Below are 19,896 nucleotides of genomic sequence, written 5' to 3' on the forward strand. Positions count from 1 at the left end.
TGGGTGTCTCACCTACCCTGGGGGTGCTGGAAGCCGCCCCTCTTGTTGCCTGTGCATATGTGCATGCTCTTTTTGGGCAGGCCCTGTAAAGGTGGCCTCCCTCCCCACACAGGTTACAGTTCTTGCTGGCTTGACAGTCCTTTGTCTCGTGGCCCTCCATTTTGCAGTTTTTGCAGACCACTGCATTGCATTGGGCCATCACATGTCCAGGCTTATTACACTTTCTGCAAACTCTGGGCTGCCCCACGTAAATTAAATATCCTCGGTTTCCTCCAATTGCGAAAACTGATGGAGGGTGGAGGAGAGTTCCTTCCTTGTCCACCCTCAGCTTTACCTTGACCTGCCGCTTGCTCGTCCAAATCCCATGCAGATCCTTCACGTCCACGCTGTTCACTGCTCCGTCGACGTAGCGAGCAAGGAAGGTGAGGACATCCACTACGGGCACATGTGGGTTAAACATATGGACCGTGATCGTCCTTTCTTTTTGGTTTGGGAGGGTGAAGAGTGGCTGCACCTTCAGCAACGACAGCGGAGCTTCATTCCCCTTCTCCTTGAAATCCTTTAGCAGTTTTTGCCATCCTGTCGGAAGCACAAATGTAACGTCAAAATAACCGTTACCCGGGAAGTCCTGGAGGCAGTAGATATCCCTGGGCTCGAACTTGCAGGTCTCCAGCAATACCTTCTTTACAAAGGTGTCTCGACTGAAGGGCATCCCCTCACTGAGATCCTTGACACTAATCCTGAGGGTATTGCGGATACCCTGTCCTCTGGTTCCCATTGCAGCTGCCATTGCTACGATTTTTTAAATCGTAATCTGCAGCTCCTGTCCTTAAAGGACCGCCAGGACTGTTCTAATAAGAACAGATCTCTTTCCCTGTTCTAATAAGAACAGACGCTCTTTATTTAGCTCTTTTACTGACTGATAAGAACAGATACTACACTTGATCTTAGCCAAAAGGCCGAGAACCGTTGCCTCCACTATAAGATCTTTGGTCGCCTCGGCGCAGAGGGAGAACAAAGAGGGAAGAGACAGAGACTTTAAGATTTTGCCTTCCATCACAGTGAGGAGGTGTTTGGTGAACTCACTGTGGTGGATGTTAAATTTGTGTTGATTGTGTGTTTTTGTCATTTTTTAAATTATATGTATGACTGCAGGGAAACAAAATTTCGTTCAGACCGAAAGGTCTGAATAACAATAAACGAATCTAATCTAATCTAAAGTCTAACAGATCAGTGAGCAGCAGCTCCCCCGAGTGGCCACTCCACACCATAGCACATCCAGATGGTTTGACAGCCCAGTATCTCAGTACTCCAATCTACTGCTGTGTAAATGGAGGGGAAGTGCAAATTCCAAACTGTTTCCCACTTTGCCATCCCCTCGATCACCAGAAGAGTGTCTGTCACACGTCACAGTACATCGGAAGCTGAGGGAAGTTTATAAAATTAATGGTTCGGTGGTTCCTTTATTAACAGGTGTTCCAAGGTGCAGTGGAATTCTTTTTTTTCTCATACAGATCAGTAAGATTATTGCCATACCTAAGTACAATCCCTCGTCAGGTACATAAAACATGGAAACAGCCCATTGAGTATATGCGAGTCACCAATTGAGTAAAGTTGAGTTTAACAATGTCACCTGTACCCAGGTACAGTGTAGAACTTCTGTTGCATGCTAACCAGTCAGCGGTAAGAAAATACATGATTATACTATCGAGCCATTCACAGTGGACAGATACCTGATAAAGAGAATAACTTGAATAACGATTAGTGCAAGATAAAGCCAGTAGAGGCTCTGCAATCTCGATGCCACCCATCAATCCGTGAAAACGCGCAAGGGAGGGGGCGGAGCGGCCGGTGTCTGCTTCAAATGAAGCCTATGGCTGGTGCCCAGGATGACGGTGCCTGGGATGATGGAGCCGGAGGTATCATCGCCGAGAACCCGGCGAGTGGGGGAAGAACAAAGAAGAACTGGCGCGGAATACTTTGTAACTATGTAAGCGCCCTTTACATGGTGACTATTTGCATATTTTGGATATGCAAACAAAGAATTTCACTGTGATTTCTCACATGTGACAATAAAGTATTCAATTCAATTCCAATGAGGTAGAAAGTAGTTCAGCACCAGTCTGTACTTGGTGATGGAATGGTTCAATTGTCTGATAACAGCTGGGAAGAAACTGTCCCTGAATCTGGTGGTGTTTGATGGGATAGGGTTGAAGAGGGAGTGGCCAGGGTGTGACTTGTCCTTGATTATGCTAGTGGCTTTGCTGAGGTGGCGTGAGGTATAAATATAGTTAATGGAAGAGGTTGGTTTGGGTGATGGTCCGGGCTGCGTCCACAGTTCTCTGCAATTTCTTGGGTTCTTGGATGAAGCTGTTCCCAAAACATGCTGCGATGCACCCCGATAAAATACTATCTATGGCACATCTGTAGAAGTTGGTGAGTGTTGTTGGGGACTGTGTGGAAACAGGCCCGTTGGCCCAACTTGCTCACACTGGCCAACATGTCCCAGCTACACTAGCCCCATCTGCCTGCGTTTGGTTCATAACCCTCTAAATCTGTCCTATCCATGTACCTGTCTGTTTGTTAAACATTGGAATAGTCCCTGCCTCAACTATCTCTTATTCTATAATCTAGTGCTGAACTATAGCTTGTTCCATACACCCACCACCCTTTGTGTGAAAAAGTTACTCCTCAGTTTCCTATTAAATCTTTTCCCCTTTACCTTAAACTTATGTCCTCTGGTCCTCACTTCATCTACTCTGGGCAAGAGACTCTGTGCATTTATCTGAACTATTCCTTCCATGTTGAACTTCCTACACCTGTAGAGTTGTTTGTGTACTTTCTTTGCCATTGCTTCAATATGGGTGGTACAGGGAAAGTTGTTGGTGATATTTATTTTCAAGGAATTTGAAGTTTTCGATCATCACTATTTCAGCACCATCAATGCAAACTAGGGTATGTGTACCGCTTCGGTTCTTGAAGTGGAACACTATCTCCTTTGTCTTACGGACATTGAGAGAAAGGTCGTTGTCTCAACACCAGGTCACAAGTTTCTCATTCTCTTTCCTGTCCTCTGTCTCATCATTATTTGATATCCGGCCCACAATGGTGGTGTCGTCTGCAAATTTATAAATTGAATTAGATTTGTACATGTCTGCACAGTCCTGGGTGTACAAGGAGTACAGAAAGGGGGCCGAGAACAAATCCTTGCGGAGTACCAGTGTTGAGGATTATCGTAGAGGATGATTTGTCCCCTATCCTCACCGATTGGGGTCTGCTAGCCAGAAAGTTGAGGAATTATGAGAGGCATAGATAGGAAGAAGCTTCCGGAAGGCCGCGGGTGGCTGCCAAACCCAGGCAAGCAGCAGGCCCGGCATGCCCACCGATACGGGCACGAAGGCTGAAGGAGGCCGAGTGAGGAGAGGAAACGATGGTTTGTGGAACAACTGGAATTGAGGTGACGGGCGCAACAAGCCTTCAAAACCATCTGCGGCTGGGACATTGAAAATGGTGCCAACACCTTTGTGCCCCAGGGGCGCCTCCCGCAGCCAAATTTGAAGGTGTGGAGATAAGACCCCCTGGTACTCCTTACTGGCTCTTTGTCCAACATCCTCTGCCGTTGTTGACTCCCTCCGCACTGCCCTTAGATATGGACTACCCTCTAAGTGGAAAACGTTGCCCTTGAGGTTCTTTTTAAATCTCCCCTCTCACCTTAAATCTGCCCCCTCAGGTTTTCAAAACCACTATCCCAGGAAAAAGACTGAGCATTCAATTTATCCATGAATGGATAAAATGCTCCTCATGATCTTGTACACCTCAATAAGATCACCGCTCAGTCTCCTATCCTCAAAAAAAAAATCCTAGCCTATTCAACCTCTCCCCGTAACTCAAGCCAGCATGCCCAGTTTACATCACGGTGAATCTCTATGCACCAATGAGGAAAGGGGAGAAATGGGTAAACATTTACACGGGGCACAGGGAAGAGAAGTTGAAGGTAGACAAAAAAGCTGGAGAAACTGAGCGGGTGCGGCAGCATCTATGGAGCGAAGGAAATAGGCAACGTTTTGGGCCGAAACCCTTCTTCAGACCCTTTCGACCCGAAACATTGCCTATTTCCTTCACTCCATAGATGCTGCCTCGCCTGCCGAGTTTCTCCAACATTTTTGTCTACCTTCTATTTTCCAGCATCTGCAGTTCCTTCTTAAACGAAGAGAAGTTGAAGTTTAGTTTATTGTCACGTGTATTGAGGTAGTAAAAAGCTTTTTGTTGCGTGCGAACCAGTCAGCGGAAAGACTATACATGATTACAATGAAGTAATCCACATTGGACAGATACGGGATAAAGGGAATAACATTTATTGCAAGGTAAAAGTCCAATTGAAGTTAGTCCGAGGGTCTCCAATGAGGTAGATAGTAGCTTAGGATAACTATCTAGTTGTTAACAGGATGGTTGAGTTGCCTGATAACAGCTTGGAAGAAACTGTACCCGAATCTGGAAGTACGGTATGTGTTTTCACACTTCTATACCTCTGGCCTGATGGCGAGACTCGTCCTTGATGGGGATAAGAGTGGGGTAAAAGTAGGGAGGGGGGAGGGAGATCCAGGCAACATTCAAGTAAACCTCTTCTGCGGCCAAAGCAAAGCCTCTTCATCTTTCCTGCAATGGGGCAACCTGAACTGCACACGATGCTCCAAATGTGACCTGATCAAAGTCCTACAGAATTGCATCACAACTTCCACTCATCCCTTCAATGCCCCATAGCAATGGAGGCAAGTGAGATCTCACCAATGACTTGTACAACTGTATTGTAATTAATTTTTTAGCCAAGTATGTAAAAACATAGTTTGATTTGCCATAGTCATACCAAAAAAGCAACAAGACACACAACTACATAAAAATTAACATAGACATCCACCACAGCGCATTGTGATGGAAGGCAATAACATATTATTTTTTTCCCTCCATTTCTCCCATGGTCGGGGCAGTAGGGCGATCGAAGCTCCCGCATTGGGGCAGTCGATGCTCCTGCGGTTGGAGCTCCCGAAGTTGATCCCTGACAAAGGGACCACCAGCTCCATGATGTTAGGCCGCAGTACGGACAGAGATACGATACAGAAAAAGTCGCATCTCCATTGGGGAAAGATATCATGTCCCCCCCCACCCCACCCCCACATAATACTAAACTAAAGATACACTGAAACGTACACTTAACAACAGTCTGAAAACTACAAAAGGACAAGACAGACTGTTGGCGAGGCTGCCATCGTTTGGCGCCACCCGGTGGCACAGTTGGGGCAACAATATTAGCACCAGAGCCCTGGATTCGATCCTGACTCTTGGTGCCTCCCCGTGACTTGCGAGAGTTTTCCCCGGGTGTTCCGGTTTCCTCCCACACTCCAAAGATGTACAGGTTTGTTAGCCTGTAGCATTGGTCAGTAAAATTGTAAATTGTCCCTAGTGTGTAGAATAGTACTAGTGCAGTACTCAATACCCTCCCTAACAATACGGTGCCTCACGCCTTCTTCACCACTTTGCCCATCCGACTCTCAATCCCATCATCCCAGTAATTTTCCCTTGTATTTTGCCCTTGTTCCCACATTCTCCCTCCCACCTCTACCCCATGCACCAATTACCTCACAAACCCTTTGGCAAATACAAGGATTGGGAACAAACAAGCACAGTGGAGTCTTTGGTTATTTTGTGCCAATTTATTATTTGAGATTACAACTTTATTTGTCAACTGTAAAGACCGTGCCAAACATTATTAGAAATATTTTAATTAAAAAGTAGAAAAGATGGAGATTATCAAGTTTCTGAACCTAGTAATAGATAGTACACTGTGCGGGAACTTAAAACATTGCCTTTATTTATTTTAATTAGGTTGTTAAATTTGCAATTATTTCCAAAATTTGAAACAAAGCATTGAAATTGCTGAGGATGACAAGTACTTCCTAAAGATTTGACGTCATTAATACCAGATATCACTGCATATTAATTGAGACAAACCCCACTCTAAGAAAAAGCAGTCTCAGATAAAGAATTTCATTTTTACTGGAAAAGAATACAAAGTGACGAGCTGGAATGTTGAAGATTCAAAAGTAGATTGAAGTGACATTGGGCACAGATGTATAAAGCCACGTTACAGGACGGCGAGGAAGCTGTGCACACTGCCAGGCGTTACAATATCACACTGACGTTCCCTCCACTGCAGTCACATCTGACCCAAGCACTTCCGCTAAACGATCTATTGATAGCTCGTCCTTGGTAGTACACTCAATTGAGGATTTCAAACCTGTGAAGACATCAAGTTTACAATGGTCAGCTGCACCTTTGTGCTCATCTTGTGTTAATCAACCACTCCTGCCTTTCCCGGGAGAGAATAGATAAGGTGATGGTAAATAGTCTTTTATCCAGAGTGGGGGGGAACAGCCAGAGGTGGTCCCTCATAGTGCAGTGGTTAAGGCGATGGACTAAAAGTCCATTGGGCTTTCTCCGCACAGGTTCAGTAGCAAGTCCACCCGGAAGAACGGAGCTGTGCATAAATTTGGGGCGGCATAGTGGTGCAGCGGGTAGAGCCACTGCCTCAGTGCCAGAGACCAGGGTTTGACCCTGACCTCCGGTGCTGCCTGTGGAGAGTTTGCACATTCTCCCTGTGACTGTGTGGATTTCCTCCGGGTGCTCCGGTTTCCTCCCACATCTCAAAGACTTGCGCGTTTGTAGGTTAATTGGCCACTGTAAAGTGTCCTTAGTGGGCAGGATAAAACTAGTGGAGGTCGTCGCAGACTCGGTGGGCCAATGGGCCCATTTCAACGTTGTATCTCTAAAGTAATGACAGTTTCAAGGAACTGCAGACTCTGGAATCTTGGGCAGGATCCCAACCAGAAACATCACCTACCTACATACTTCAGAGATGCTGCCTTGCCTGTTGAGTTACTTCAACACTCTGCTCAAGAATCGGGCAACATAGGTTTGTGAGAGGGGAAAGATTTAAGAGGAATCCAATGAGCAACTTTTTCACACAGGGTATATGGAACGAGCAGCCAGAGGAGGTAGGTGACTAAGACTAAGTGGGACTCGTAGGGTCCCAGCATCACTCGGGAGGGCTGGTCCCCCAGCGAGTCGTGACCTCTCCCTCCTCCATCTTGCAGAGACTGAGCCACGCCCACACTTCTGGGTTTTATAGTCCCTCCCCCCACCCAAAGGGGCGTGGCCATCATGGTGTGATTGACAGGAGAGCGAATCTCAACATTTTTTAAACACTCTTACTCTTATTTTTCATCTATGGGAAAAATCCTCAGCACCTGATGAGTGGAGGGGGACTCCGAGTAAGATGGCCAAAAATCACAGTCGTACATGATACAGTTTTTCCTAAAATCAATATACAGCACAAACAGGAAGTGGTCAAGATTAGACTTTTAATTATATAGACGGCAAGGCAACTTTAGCATTCGCAAACCAACTTTTCAATTAGGCAAGGCAATTTTAGCATTCTCAAACCAACTTTTCAATTAGGCAAGGCATTCTCAAACCAACTTTTCAATTAGGCAAGGCAACTTTAGCATTCTCAAACCAACTCGTCTATTAGGTAAGGCATTCTCAAACCAACTTTTCAATCAGGCAAGGCAACTTTAATTAGGCAACACAGCTTTAGCATTTCCAAACCAAAGGCAACACAGCTTTAGCATTTCCAAACTATATTTTCAAACCACATGTGTTCAGGGTTATTCACAGCTCAGACTGAGAGACATTACCTTGTTGCTCCCCCATCTTGCAGAGACTGACTGAGGCACTCAACACTTCCGGGTTTTATAGTCCCTCCGGAAGGGGCGTGGCCTTCAGGAGAGAGAATCTCAACATTTTTTAAACACTAATAACTCTTTTATTTTGCATCGATGGGGAAAATCCTCTTGTCCTGCGCAGCGGAGGGGGACTCCGAGTAAGATGGCCAAAAATCACAGCCGTAAATGGCAGTGTTTTTTTCTAATATCAATATACAGAACAACAGGAAGTGGTCAAGATCAGAGCCTGTTTCTGTGCTGTACGAGTCTGTGACAGAGGTTGTACACATGAAGGAGCCTGTGATGTGCCTGGGTGCCCAGTTTGAAACCTTCTTGCAAGTAAACCACAAGCGCAAAACTCTGTTTTATTGCAAACCAACAAATTGGAGGCATGCTTCCATCAACGCAACACAGCAGGGCATTTTGTCCCAGAGGTAAATTCAGTAGCACGTTTGCAGAAGAGAATAAAGACTCACCTAGCTTGCACTTGACCGAGCCTACTGTTGATGTGAACTGTATCCTTTCTTTTGTTGTTGAATTAACCGGGCACCTGGAAAATTCAAAAGTTGGCTTTACTTTACTTTCAAGACAGGGAACAGAGGGTCCGGGGGGGGGGGGGGGAAATATTCATTACAATCGCTCCACTCTTTTAAACCTCCACTACAACAGCAGCATTTCTTATTCTAACTATGTTCTACTCTCTTAACTGGTAAACCTCCTCACCAGTCAGGCAAGAGGTACAGAAGTGTGAAGACGCACACCTCCAGATTCAGGGACAGATTCTTCGACTGAACGGTCCTGTCAACAACTAGAGGGCGGCCCTCAGCTATCATCTACCTCATTGGAGACCCTCAGACTATCTTTAATCTGACTTTACTGGACTTCTTGCACTTAACGTTTATCCGACATCTGTACATCGTTGATGGCTCAATTGTAATCATGCAGTCTTTTTGCTGACTGGGTAGTATGCAACAATCGCTTTTCACTGTAGCACATGACAATAAACTAAACTATGGCTGTAAACCTCCCGGTGCTTCACCTTGAACGACCCATTTGTCTACAAGTGGACCCTACTCCTTTCCCCTCCCTTGTACACCCATTTATCCCACCATCCAATCACCCTGCTCCCTTTCCCTCCTCCCCACCCCCAAGTCCCTCTTATTCCACTTCTTTCCTCGCCCCCATCCCTGCCCACCCTTCCTTACATTTCACTCCTCTCCATGTCCGACACCCTTTTGTCACCTTTTATTTTCTCCCCGAGACTCCATCTGCCTAAAGAGTGGTCTTAAGAAAAATCCTCGCAATTTGGATTCTGAGCAGATATGACAACATTATAATTTACTGGTTAACAACATGTGAAAAGCACCTCAAGCTTTAGCCTGTTTAGAGAAAACCCACGCAGTCACAGGGAGAACATGCAGACAGCGGCCAAGGTCAGGATCAAACCAGGCCGCCCAGTGGCCATCACAGCAAGTACATCCACTACTCACGGATGCTGTCTGATTGCTGAGAAGTCACTGCAATGGGCGATCACCCCACACACTAACACTGTCCTACAACTTTAGCAACGCAAATTAACCTGCAATCTGTACATATTTAGAGTGTGCAACACACAGACAGCAGCCAGGGTCAGGATCAAACCCGAATCACTGGCACTGTGATGCAGCAACTCTACTTCTGCGTCACCTAAATACAAGTGACAAAAAAAAACAATACCAATATATACTGAAGAACGTACCATAGGATTAAAACCAGCTCATCCTTGTTGGCAGAATCCTTGGTGTTGAAAGTGAAATCATAAATCAAAAGGCAGCATTTTTCTTCCAGTAAGAGGGCTAAGAATTGCTGATATGGGTCCATGGAGCTTTGTTGCTGACATTCAAGAGTTTCATCCACCACCAATTGGTCCTGTTTCTTGTTCAGGTGCAAGCGGAGAAACTTTTTATTAGTACGACCTATCTTGTGAATCTTCATCTCACTGAACTGTTTCATGGCATCTTCGCTGAGCTTGATTCCGGCATCCTGCCAAAATAAAAATAACAGCCACTTTAACACAAACAACTGCAGATGCTGGTTCCCATTCGCTATACCAATTGTGCTTGAGTTTTACTTGACTGTATCCATGTACAGTATTATCTGTTTAAGAAAGAATTGCAGATACTGGTTAAATCGAAGGTAGAAACAAAATGCTGGAGTAACTCAGAGGGTGAGGCAGCATCTATGGAGAGAAGGAATTGCCGACGTTTCGGGTCGAGACCCTTCTTCAGACCGATGCCAGGGGAGGGGGAGGGGGCGGGAGAAAGAAATAATCTAGGCGGAGATAGTAGGACAGGTGGGAGAACTGGGAAGGGATGGAGAGAGAAAGCAGGGGCTACCTGAAGTTAGAGAAGTCAATGTTCCTACCGCTGGGGTGTAAATTACACACCCTCCCCAGCTCTCCCACAGCCTACGGCCTCCACCTCTTCCTTTCTTCTCCCCGCACCCCCCACATCAGTCTGAAGAGGAGTCTCGACCCGAAACGTCACCTAATCCTTCGCTCCATAGATGCTGCCTCACCTGCTGAGTTTCTCCAGCATTTTTGTCTACAAATGACATACGAGATGCTGTTCCTCCAATTTGCGCTGGGCCTCACTCTGACAATGGAGGAGGCCCAGGACAGAAAGGTCAGATTGGGAATGGGAGGGGGAGTGTTTAGCCATCAGCTTGGTTAATGCCGATTGAGCGGAGGTGTTCAGCGAAACGATTGCCGAGCCTGCGTTTGGTCTTGCATAGCATGCAGACCTAAGCTTTACACTATACCCCGGTATACATGACATTAACAAACCTAAACAAGTGACGCTTTTCCCCAGTTCCTACCAGACCCCAAAGATACATGGCATTGTAGGTTAATGGGCCCTCTGGGGATTGTGTTGGGTGGATGAGAAAGTGGTCATTTCTGCATTGATTGAGGGAGCTGACAGAACATCTGAACTAGTTGTTATTTCATCAAATATCATTTTGTCTAGAAGATAGAATTATTGTGAACGGGTGATCGATGGTCAGCATGGACTCAGTGGGTCAAAGGGCCTACGTCCATGTTATATAACCATATAACAATTACAGCACGGAAAACAGGCCATCTCAGCCCTTCAAGTCCGTGCCAAACACTTAGTTTCCCCTAGTCCCATCTACCTGCACTCAGACCATAGCCCTCCATTCCTTTCCTGTCCATATACCTATCCAATTTATTTTTAAATGATAAAATCAAACCTGCCTCCACCACTTCCACTGGAAGCTCATTCCACACAGCTACCACTCTCTGAGTAAAGAAGTTCCCCCTCATGTTACCGATAAATCCCCAGGGCCAGATAGGCTGCATCCCAGAGTACTTAAGGAAGTAGCTCCAGAAATAGTGGATGCATTAGTAATAATCTTTCAAACCTCTTTAGATTCTGGAGTAGTTCCTGAGGATTGGCGGGTAGCAAACGTAACCCCACTTTTTAAGAAGGGAGGGAGAGAGAAAACGGGGAATTACAGACCAGTTAGTCTAACATCGGTAGTGGGGAAACTGCTAGAGTCAGTTATTAAAGATGGGATAGCAGCACATTTGGAAAGTGGTGAAATCATTGGACAAAGTCAGCATGGATTTACAAAAGGTAAATCATGTCTGACGAATCTTATAGAATTTTTCGAGGATGTAACTAGTAGCGTGGATAGGGGAGAACCAGTGGATGTGGTGTATCTGGACTTCCAGAAGGCTTTCGACAAGGTCCCACATAAGAGATTAGTTTACAAACTTAAAGCACACGGCATTGGGGGTTCAGTATTGATGTGGATAGAGAACTGGCTGGCAAACAGGAAGCAAAGAGTAGGAGTAAACGGGTCCTTTTCACAATGGCAGGCAGTGACTAGTGGGGTACCGCAAGGCTCAGTGCTGGGACCCCAGCTATTTACAATATATATTAATGATCTGGATGAGGGAATTGAAGGCAATATCTCCAAGTTTGCGGATGACACTAAGCTGGGGGGCAGTGTTAGCTGTGAGGAGGATGCTAGGAGACTGCAAGGTGACTTGGATAGGCTGGGTGAGTGGGCAAATGTTTGGCAGATGCAGTATAATGTGGATAAATGTGAGGTTATCCATTTTGGTGGCAAAAACATGAAAGCAGACTATTATCTAAATGGTGGCCGACTAGGAAAAGGGGAGATGCAGCGAGACCTGGGTGTCATGGTACACCAGTCATTGAAAGTGGGCATGCAGGTGCAGCAGGCAGTGAAGAAAGCGAATGGTATGTTAGCTTTCATAGCAAAAGGATTTGAGTATAGGAGCAGGGAGGTTCTACTGCAGTTGTACAGGGTCTTGGTGAGACCACACCTGGAGTATTGCGTACAGTTTTGGTCTCCAAATCTGAGGAAGGACATTATTGCCATAGAGGGAGTGCAGAGAAGGTTCACCAGACTGATTCCTGAGATGTCAGGACTGTCTTATGAAGAAAGACTGGATAGACTTGGTTTATACTCTCTAGAATTTAGGAGATTGAGAGGGGATCTTATAGAAACTTACAAAATTCTTAAGGGGTTGGACAGGCTAGATGCAGGAAGATTGCTCCCGATGTTGGGGAAGTCCAGGACAAGGGGTCACAGCTTAAGGATAAGGGGGAAATCCTTTAAAACCGAGATGAGAAGAACTTTTTTCACACAGAGAGTGGTGAATCTCTGGAACTCCCTGCCACAGAGGGTAGTCATGGCCAGTTCATTGGCTATATTTAAGAGGGAGTTAGATGTGGTCCTTGTGGCTAAGGGGATCAGAGGGTATGGAGAGAAGGCAGGTACGGGATACTGAGTTGGATGATCAGCCATGATCATATTGAATGGCGGTGCAGGCTCGAAGGGCCGAATGGCCTACTCCTGCACCTAATTTCTATGTTTCTATGTTACCCATAAACTTCTGTCCCTTTATTCTCAAATCATGTTCTCTTGTTTGAATCTTCCCTACTCTCAATGGGAAAAGCTTAGCCAATGGCAGGTGTTCCTAGGAATAATACAGAAGGTGCAGGATCAGTTCATTCCTAGGAGGAAGAAAGATTCCAAGGGGAGAATGGGACATGGTGACAAGGGACGTCAGGGACAGTATAAAAATTAAAGTGAAGAAGTACAACGTAGCAAAGATGAGTGTGAACAAAGAGGATTGGGTAATGTTTAAAGAGCAACAGAAGATAACCAAAAAGACCATACGGGAAAAGATGAGGTATGAAGGTAAGCTAGCCAAGAATATAAAGGAGGATAGTAAAAGCTTCTTTAGGTATATAAAGAGGAAAAAAAATAGTTAAGACCAAAGTTGGACCCTTGAAGACCGAAAAAGGTGAACTTATAATGGGGAACAAGGAAATGGCAGACGAGTTGAACAGGTACTTTGGATCCGTCTTCACTGAGGACACAAACAATCTTTCTGATTGGCCAGAGGATGTGGGGTGACAGAGGAACGGAAGGAAAGGAGAGGGGGGGGGGAGAATGAAAAAAAATCTTCCCACAAGCAAGCAGCTGACATTGTGGGAGTTTCCATTTTCACTGCAATAACATTCCTCTGGCCTTAAGGGGTGGACGGCTCCATTATATACCTGCAGAACACAGGGGGAGGGGGCAGCAGTAGGGAGCAGAGCCATAGAGATAGAACAGGTCCTTCAGCACACAATGTCCATGATGCCCAGTTATGGAAACAAATAGGTGCAGATGATGCTGGTTAACACAAAGTGCTGGAGTAACTCAGCGGGACAGGCAGCATCTCTGGAGAACATAGAGAGGTCTTTCATAATGACAAGTTAAAATAATTTCCTCTGCCTGTGCATCATCCATATCCCTGTGTCTCCAGTTTCTACCACTCATCCATACCCGAGGGTAATTTCAGAGTTACTTAATCCCCCCTGTTCCCCCACCTCTCTCCCTCCAGGATCTTTGGATGTGGATAGGAAGCTTTGAAAACTCCCTCAGTCCATTCCCTCCACAGATGCTGTCTGACCCACCGAGTTCCTCCAGCACTTTGTGTTTTGCTCAACATTTCAACAGTAAATATGATCATGAGGGGAATAGATAGGGTGATTGCAGTCATTTACCCAGAGTAGGGGAATTGAGAACCGGAGGACATAGATTTTAGGTGAGAAGGGAAAGATTTAAAAGAAATATGAGAGGCAACTTTTTCACACAGGGGGTGGGGGGGTATATGGAGCGAGCTGCCAGAGGAGGTAGTTGAGGCAGGTACTATAACAATATTTAAAAGACATTTGACAGGCACACGAATAGGAAAGATTTAGAGGGAAATGGGCCAAACGTGGACAGGTGGGACTAGTGTTGATGGGACATCTTGGTCGGCATAGGCAAGTTGGGCCGAAGGGCTTGTTTATGAGCTGTATAACTCTGTGGCCCGCTGAGTACCTCCAGCACTCCCCCCCCTCAAGGTTACAGCATCTACAGTTCCTTGTGTCAGCAGTGAGTCACACCTGGTCGGACAGGTAAAACCACACCTGGCAGTGTGGGGGAGGGGAGCGGAGACTGTCCTCACAGTCAGACACACATGTACACACTCGTAGACACACGCACACACACACTCAGACACAAGCACGCACGGCCTCTCACAGACACGCAGTCACAAAGACGCTCCCACATATGCACTCAGACACTTGCGCGCACACGTACACATTCATGCACACACACACATACAGCCACTCCCATGCACGTAGAACACGTACAGGGTACAGCAGCAAGGGAGTGGTTGCAAACCGGATTGGCTGGGGTACTGGTGAGCGAAGAGTGGGGGTACAGGGAGGGTTGGGGTACACGGGGGGAGGAGGTGGGTGGGCCACATTTAGAGAGGGGGATGGGGTTGATATTAATTACCAGACACCCCACCCGGCACAACCGCTCTCCCCTCCCCCCACACCCACGGGTGCCGCGTCCACGCTCGCCACTCCCGGGATCCGGAGTTGTGAGCGGAGCCCGGGACGGGACACCTCCCAGCCGGCCCCGTCCCCCCGGCCACCCCGGCCACCACCCACCCACCCACCCCCGGCCCCGTCCCCCCGGCCCCGTCCCCCCGGCCGCCACCCACCCCCGGCCGCCACTTCGGCGGAGTTGCTGAGTGCCATATCCCGGGATCCGGAGCGTGATCGGACGGGTTCGGTGCGGGACGCTGTCGCCAGGCTTGCGGGAGCCCTCGCCTCTCCCTTCTCCAGAACCCCCCCTCCCTCCCTCCTCCACGACCCCTTCCCCCCCTCCCTCTCCCCCTGCGAGACTCCCGACTTTCCCCTCCACTATGCCCCGGGCGGGGGTAGCCGGGGCCGGACTCACCATGGCTGTGTTCTCGCTGTCGCAGTTTCTCTCCTTCCTTCCTTCCTGCCTGCGCTGCCGACTGAGACTGAGCTCCGTGCCCGGCCCTGTATCGCCGCCCACTTCCTCGCCCCTCCCCAGCTTCAAGCTCTCACCTGCTTCAAACGCCGCCTCCCAACGCTGGGCAGGGCAGTTCTGTACCTGCAAGCGAACCCGAACAACATCACACAGCTCACGAACAGGCCCTTCGGCCCACAGCCTCCATGCCAAGTTAAACTCCTCTGCCTGCACATAAGCCATATATTTTAAGAAGCCACTCAAACACCACTGTCCTATCTGCCTCCTCCACCCCCGACAGCGCGTTCTAGGCACTCGCCACCCTCTGTGGAAAAGAAGTTGCCCCGCACATCTCCTTCCAACTTTGGCCCCTCTCATCTTAAAACTATGCCCTCTAGTCTTGGATATTTCCACCCTGGGAAAAAAAGGTTCTGACTGTCTTTCCCCATCTATGCCTCATAATTTATGAACTTCTAGCAGGTCTCCCCTCAACCTCTGCTGTTCCGAGAAAAAAAATCCAAGTTTATCCAACTCAATTTGCACCTAATGCCCTCTAATCTAGGCAACGTCCTGGTTAACTGCTTCCGCACTAAGATCTTTGCTCGGCACCAGCTCCACAGCCTCCGCATCCTTCCTGTAATGGGCCCTCCATAATGTTTGGGACAAAGACATATCATTTATTTATTTGCCTCTGTACTCCACAATTTGAGATTTGTAATATAAAAACATCACCTGTGGTTAAATTGCATATTGTCATATTTTATCAGTGGGTATTTTTATACATTTTGGTTTCATCATGTTGAAGTTACAGCTGTGTTTATACATAGTCCTCTCCATGTCAGGGCACCATAATGTTTGGGACACATGGGTTCACAGGCGTTTGTAATTGTTCAGGTGTGTTTAAATGCCTCCTTAATGCAGGTATAAGAGAGCTCTCAGCACCTAGTCTTTCCTCCAGCCTTTCCATCACCCTTGGAAACGTTTATTGCTGTTTATCAACATGAGGACCAAAGTTATGCCAATGAAAGTCAAAGAAGCCATTATGCGACTGAGAAACAAGAATAAAACTGTTAGAGACATCAGCCAAACCTTAGGCTTACCAAAATCAACTGTTTGCAACATCATTAAGAAGAAAGAGAGCACTGGTGAGCTTACTAATCACAAAGGAACTGACGGCCAAGGAAGACCTCCACAGCTGATGACAGAAGAATTCTCAATAATAAAGAAAAAAAAACAAATACCTTTCCGACAGATCAGAAACACTCTTCAGGAGTCATGTGTTGATTTAGCAATGATCACAGTCCGCAGAAAACTTCATGGACAGAAATACAGAGGCTACACTGCAAGATGCAAACCACTGGTTAGCTGCAAAAATAGGATGGCCAAGAGCAACCGCAGTTCTGGAAAAAGGTCTTGTGGACAGATGAGACGAAGATTACCATATATCATAGTGATGGCAAGAGCAAGGTATGGAGGAGAGAAGGAACTGCCCAAGATCCAAAGCATACCGCCTCATCTGTGAAATACGGTGGAGGAGGTGTTATGGCCTGGGCATGCATGGCTGCTGTTGGTACTGGCTCACTTATCTTCATTGATGATACAACTGCTGATGGTGGTAGCATAATGAATTCTGAAGTGGAGAGACACACATCCTATCTGCTTAGGTTCAAACAAATGCCTCAAAACTCATTGGCCAGCGGTTCATTCTACAGCAAGACAGTGATCTGAAGAAGGGTTTCGGCCCAAAATGTTGCCTACTTCCTTCGCTCCATAGATGCTGCTGCACCCGCTGAGTTTCTCCAGCATTTTTGTGTACCTTCGATTTTCCAGCATCTGCAGTTCCTTCTTAAACACAATGATCCCAAACATACTGCTAAAGCAACAAAGGAGTTTTTCAAAGCTAAAAAATGGTCAATTCTTGAGTGGCCAAGTCAATCACCCGATCTGAACCCAATTGAGCATGCCTTTTATATGCTGAAGAAAAAACTGAAGGGGACTAGCCCCCACAACAAGCATGAGCAAAAGATGGCTGCAATAGATTAGATTAGATTCGTTTATTGTCATTCAGACCTTTCGGTCTGAAGGAAATTTCGTTTCCCTGCAGTCATACATATAATAAAAAATGACAAAAACACACAATCAATACAAATTTAACATCCACCACAGTGAGTTCACCAAACACCTCCTCACTGTGGTGGAAGGCAAAATCTTAAAGTATCTGTCTCTTCCCTCTTAGTTCTCCCTCTGCGCCGAGGCGATCCAGGCTCCAGATGTTGTGGCCTGGCAGAGCATCACCAGAGAAGACACCCAGCAACTGGTGATGTCCATGAATCGCAGACATCAAGCAGTCATTGCATGCAAAGGATATGCAACAAAATACTAAACATGACTACTTTCATTTACATGACATTGCTGTGTCCCGAACATTATGGTGCCTTGAAATGGGGAACTATGTATAAACACTTCTGTAATTTCTACATGGTGAAACCAAAGTGTATAAAAATGGTCTTTATTAAAATCTGACAATGTGAACTTTAACCACATGTGATTTGTTCTATTACAAATCTCAAATTGTGGAGAACAGAGGCAAATAAATAAATGATAGGCCTTTGTCCCAAACATTATGGAGGGCACTGTAGCTAATGCCCTCTAATCCAGGCAACCTTCTGATAAATTGCCTCCGCACCCGCTCCAAAGCCTCCACATCCTTCCTGTAATGGCGTGACCAGAACTGCACACAATGCTCCAAATGTCGCCAAAGCAAAGACATTGAGAGTGATGGACATTGAAATTACCGAGAAGGAGCAGTAAAGTGGTGCAGCAGATATCATATAAAAAAAACAACTTCAGGAGCTTCTGATTATAATTCCTAGCTCAATTCAATTCCTAGTTGAAGCAGCCCAGAGTTTAAGCTCCATGGCAACAGTTGAGGGCTTCAACTTCTTGGCTTAAGTGGACCAACCATATTGATACGACAGCCAAGAAGTCCCACAAATATCTCTACTTCTTCAGGATACTGGCATGTCTTGAGTGACTCTCACAAACCTCTACAATGCACGGTAGAAAGCATATAGTCGGGTTGCATCACTGCTTGGTCTGGGAACAGCTCTGCCCAAGACCGCAAGAAATTGTAGTTGTGGATGTAGCCCAGTCCATCGCACAGACCAGACTCCGTACCATTGACTCCATCTACACTTCACGGTGCCTTGGGAAAGCAACCAACATAATCAAAGACGTGTAGGAAGGAACTGCAGATGCTGGTTTACATCAAAGGTAGGCACAAAATACTGGAGTAACTTAGCGGGACAGGCAGCATCTCTGGAGAGAAGCAATGGGTGATATTTCGGTTCGAGACCCTTCTTCAGACTGAGAGTCAGGGGAGAGGGAGACTAGAGATATGGAAGGGTAAGTTTCCCCCTCCCCTGACTCTCAGTCTGAAGAAGCAGGGCCGGCCTTAAGCCGATTGGACTGATTGCTCCCAATTGGGCTCCGCGCTAATTTTCCGTATTTCGTACGGAAATACAAATTCGTGCTTTTTAATACAGATGAAAAAAAAAATTTGCCTTGTTAAATACGGATTTTATTTTAAAACGATCATGGATAAAACCCACTGCACTGGCCATCAGACAAAAACGATTTGTTAACTACTACTGTTAGCACTTGGTAACAGCGAGTAGAAAACAAGTAGTTATACAATAACCATATAACCATATAACAATTACAGCACGGAAACAGGCCATCTCGACCCCTCTAGTCCGTGCCGAACACATAGTCTCCCCTAGTCCCATATACCTGCGCTCAGACCATAACCCTCCATTCCTTTCCCATCCATATAACTATCCAATTTATTTTTAAATGATAAAAACGAACCTGCCTCCACCACCTTCACTGGAAGCTCATTCCACACAGCTACCACTCTCTGAGTAAAGAAGTTCCCCCTAATGTTACCCCTAAACTTCAGTCCCTTAATTCTCAAGTCATGTCCCCTTGTTTGAATCTTCCCTACTCTCAGTGGGAAAAGCTTTTCCACGTCAACTCTGTCTATCCCTCTCATCATTTTAAAAACCTCTATCAAGTCCCCCCTTAACCTTCTGCGCTCCAAAGAATAAAGCCCTAACTTGCTCAACCTTTCTCTGTAACTTAGTTGCTGAAACCCAGGCAACATTCTAGTAAATCTCCTCTGTACTCTCTCTATTTTGTTGACATCCTTCCTATAATTAGGCGACCAAAATTGTACACCATACTCCAGAATTGGCCTCACCAATGCCTTGTACAATTTTAACATTACACATACAATGTGACATCAATGCATCGATCCACATTACTCAGTAAATGTAATTGTGTTTTGACCAAGAATTAATTACCCCGCGTTCCTTTGGATAAAATTCACGGGACTCCCATGGATTTTATTCAAAGGAACGCGGCGTCATTAATACTTGGCCAAGACACAATTACATTTACTGAGGAATGTAGATCGATGCATTGATGACACATTGAGAATTTCTTAAAACTCACCATCATGATTTCTTGGTGTGCAGGTACTTCCCCTCAGCCATCAGGCTATTAAACCTGGCTCGGACAAAACTCTGATTATTAGCAACCACTTTCTGTTATTTGCACTATCAGTTTATTTATTCATGTGTGTATATATTTATATCATGGTATATGGACACATTTATCTGTTTTGTAGTAAATGCCTAGTATTTTCTGTGTGCTTAAGCAAAGCAAGAATTTCATTGTCCTATACAGGGACACATGACAG

At 46.1% G+C, this 19,896-nt stretch overlaps 1 protein-coding gene and 1 non-coding gene across 2 annotated transcripts; both read right to left on the minus strand.

The window, feature by feature from the left end:
- Positions 1–775: 775 nt before the first annotated feature.
- On the minus strand, positions 776–971 carry LOC116976568. The gene has a single exon (XR_004412978.1). It is a non-coding gene; the product is annotated as a U2 spliceosomal RNA (small nuclear RNA).
- A 4,722-nt stretch (positions 972–5,693) lies between these two features.
- dstn (destrin, actin depolymerizing factor) lies at positions 5,694–15,392 on the minus strand. The gene is made up of 4 exons (XM_033025757.1): positions 15,099–15,392; positions 9,517–9,800; positions 8,255–8,328; positions 5,694–6,292 (listed from the first exon to the last, which is right to left on the minus strand). Exons 1-4 carry the CDS (start codon positions 15,375–15,377, stop codon positions 6,186–6,188), a joined length of 744 nt encoding a protein of 247 aa, XP_032881648.1. The 5' UTR covers positions 15,378–15,392; the 3' UTR covers positions 5,694–6,185.
- Positions 15,393–19,896: the final 4,504 nt, after the last annotated feature.

This window comes from Amblyraja radiata, chromosome 8 (genome assembly GCF_010909765.2).
Source record: "Amblyraja radiata isolate CabotCenter1 chromosome 8, sAmbRad1.1.pri, whole genome shotgun sequence".
NCBI lineage: Eukaryota > Metazoa > Chordata > Chondrichthyes > Rajiformes > Rajidae > Amblyraja > Amblyraja radiata.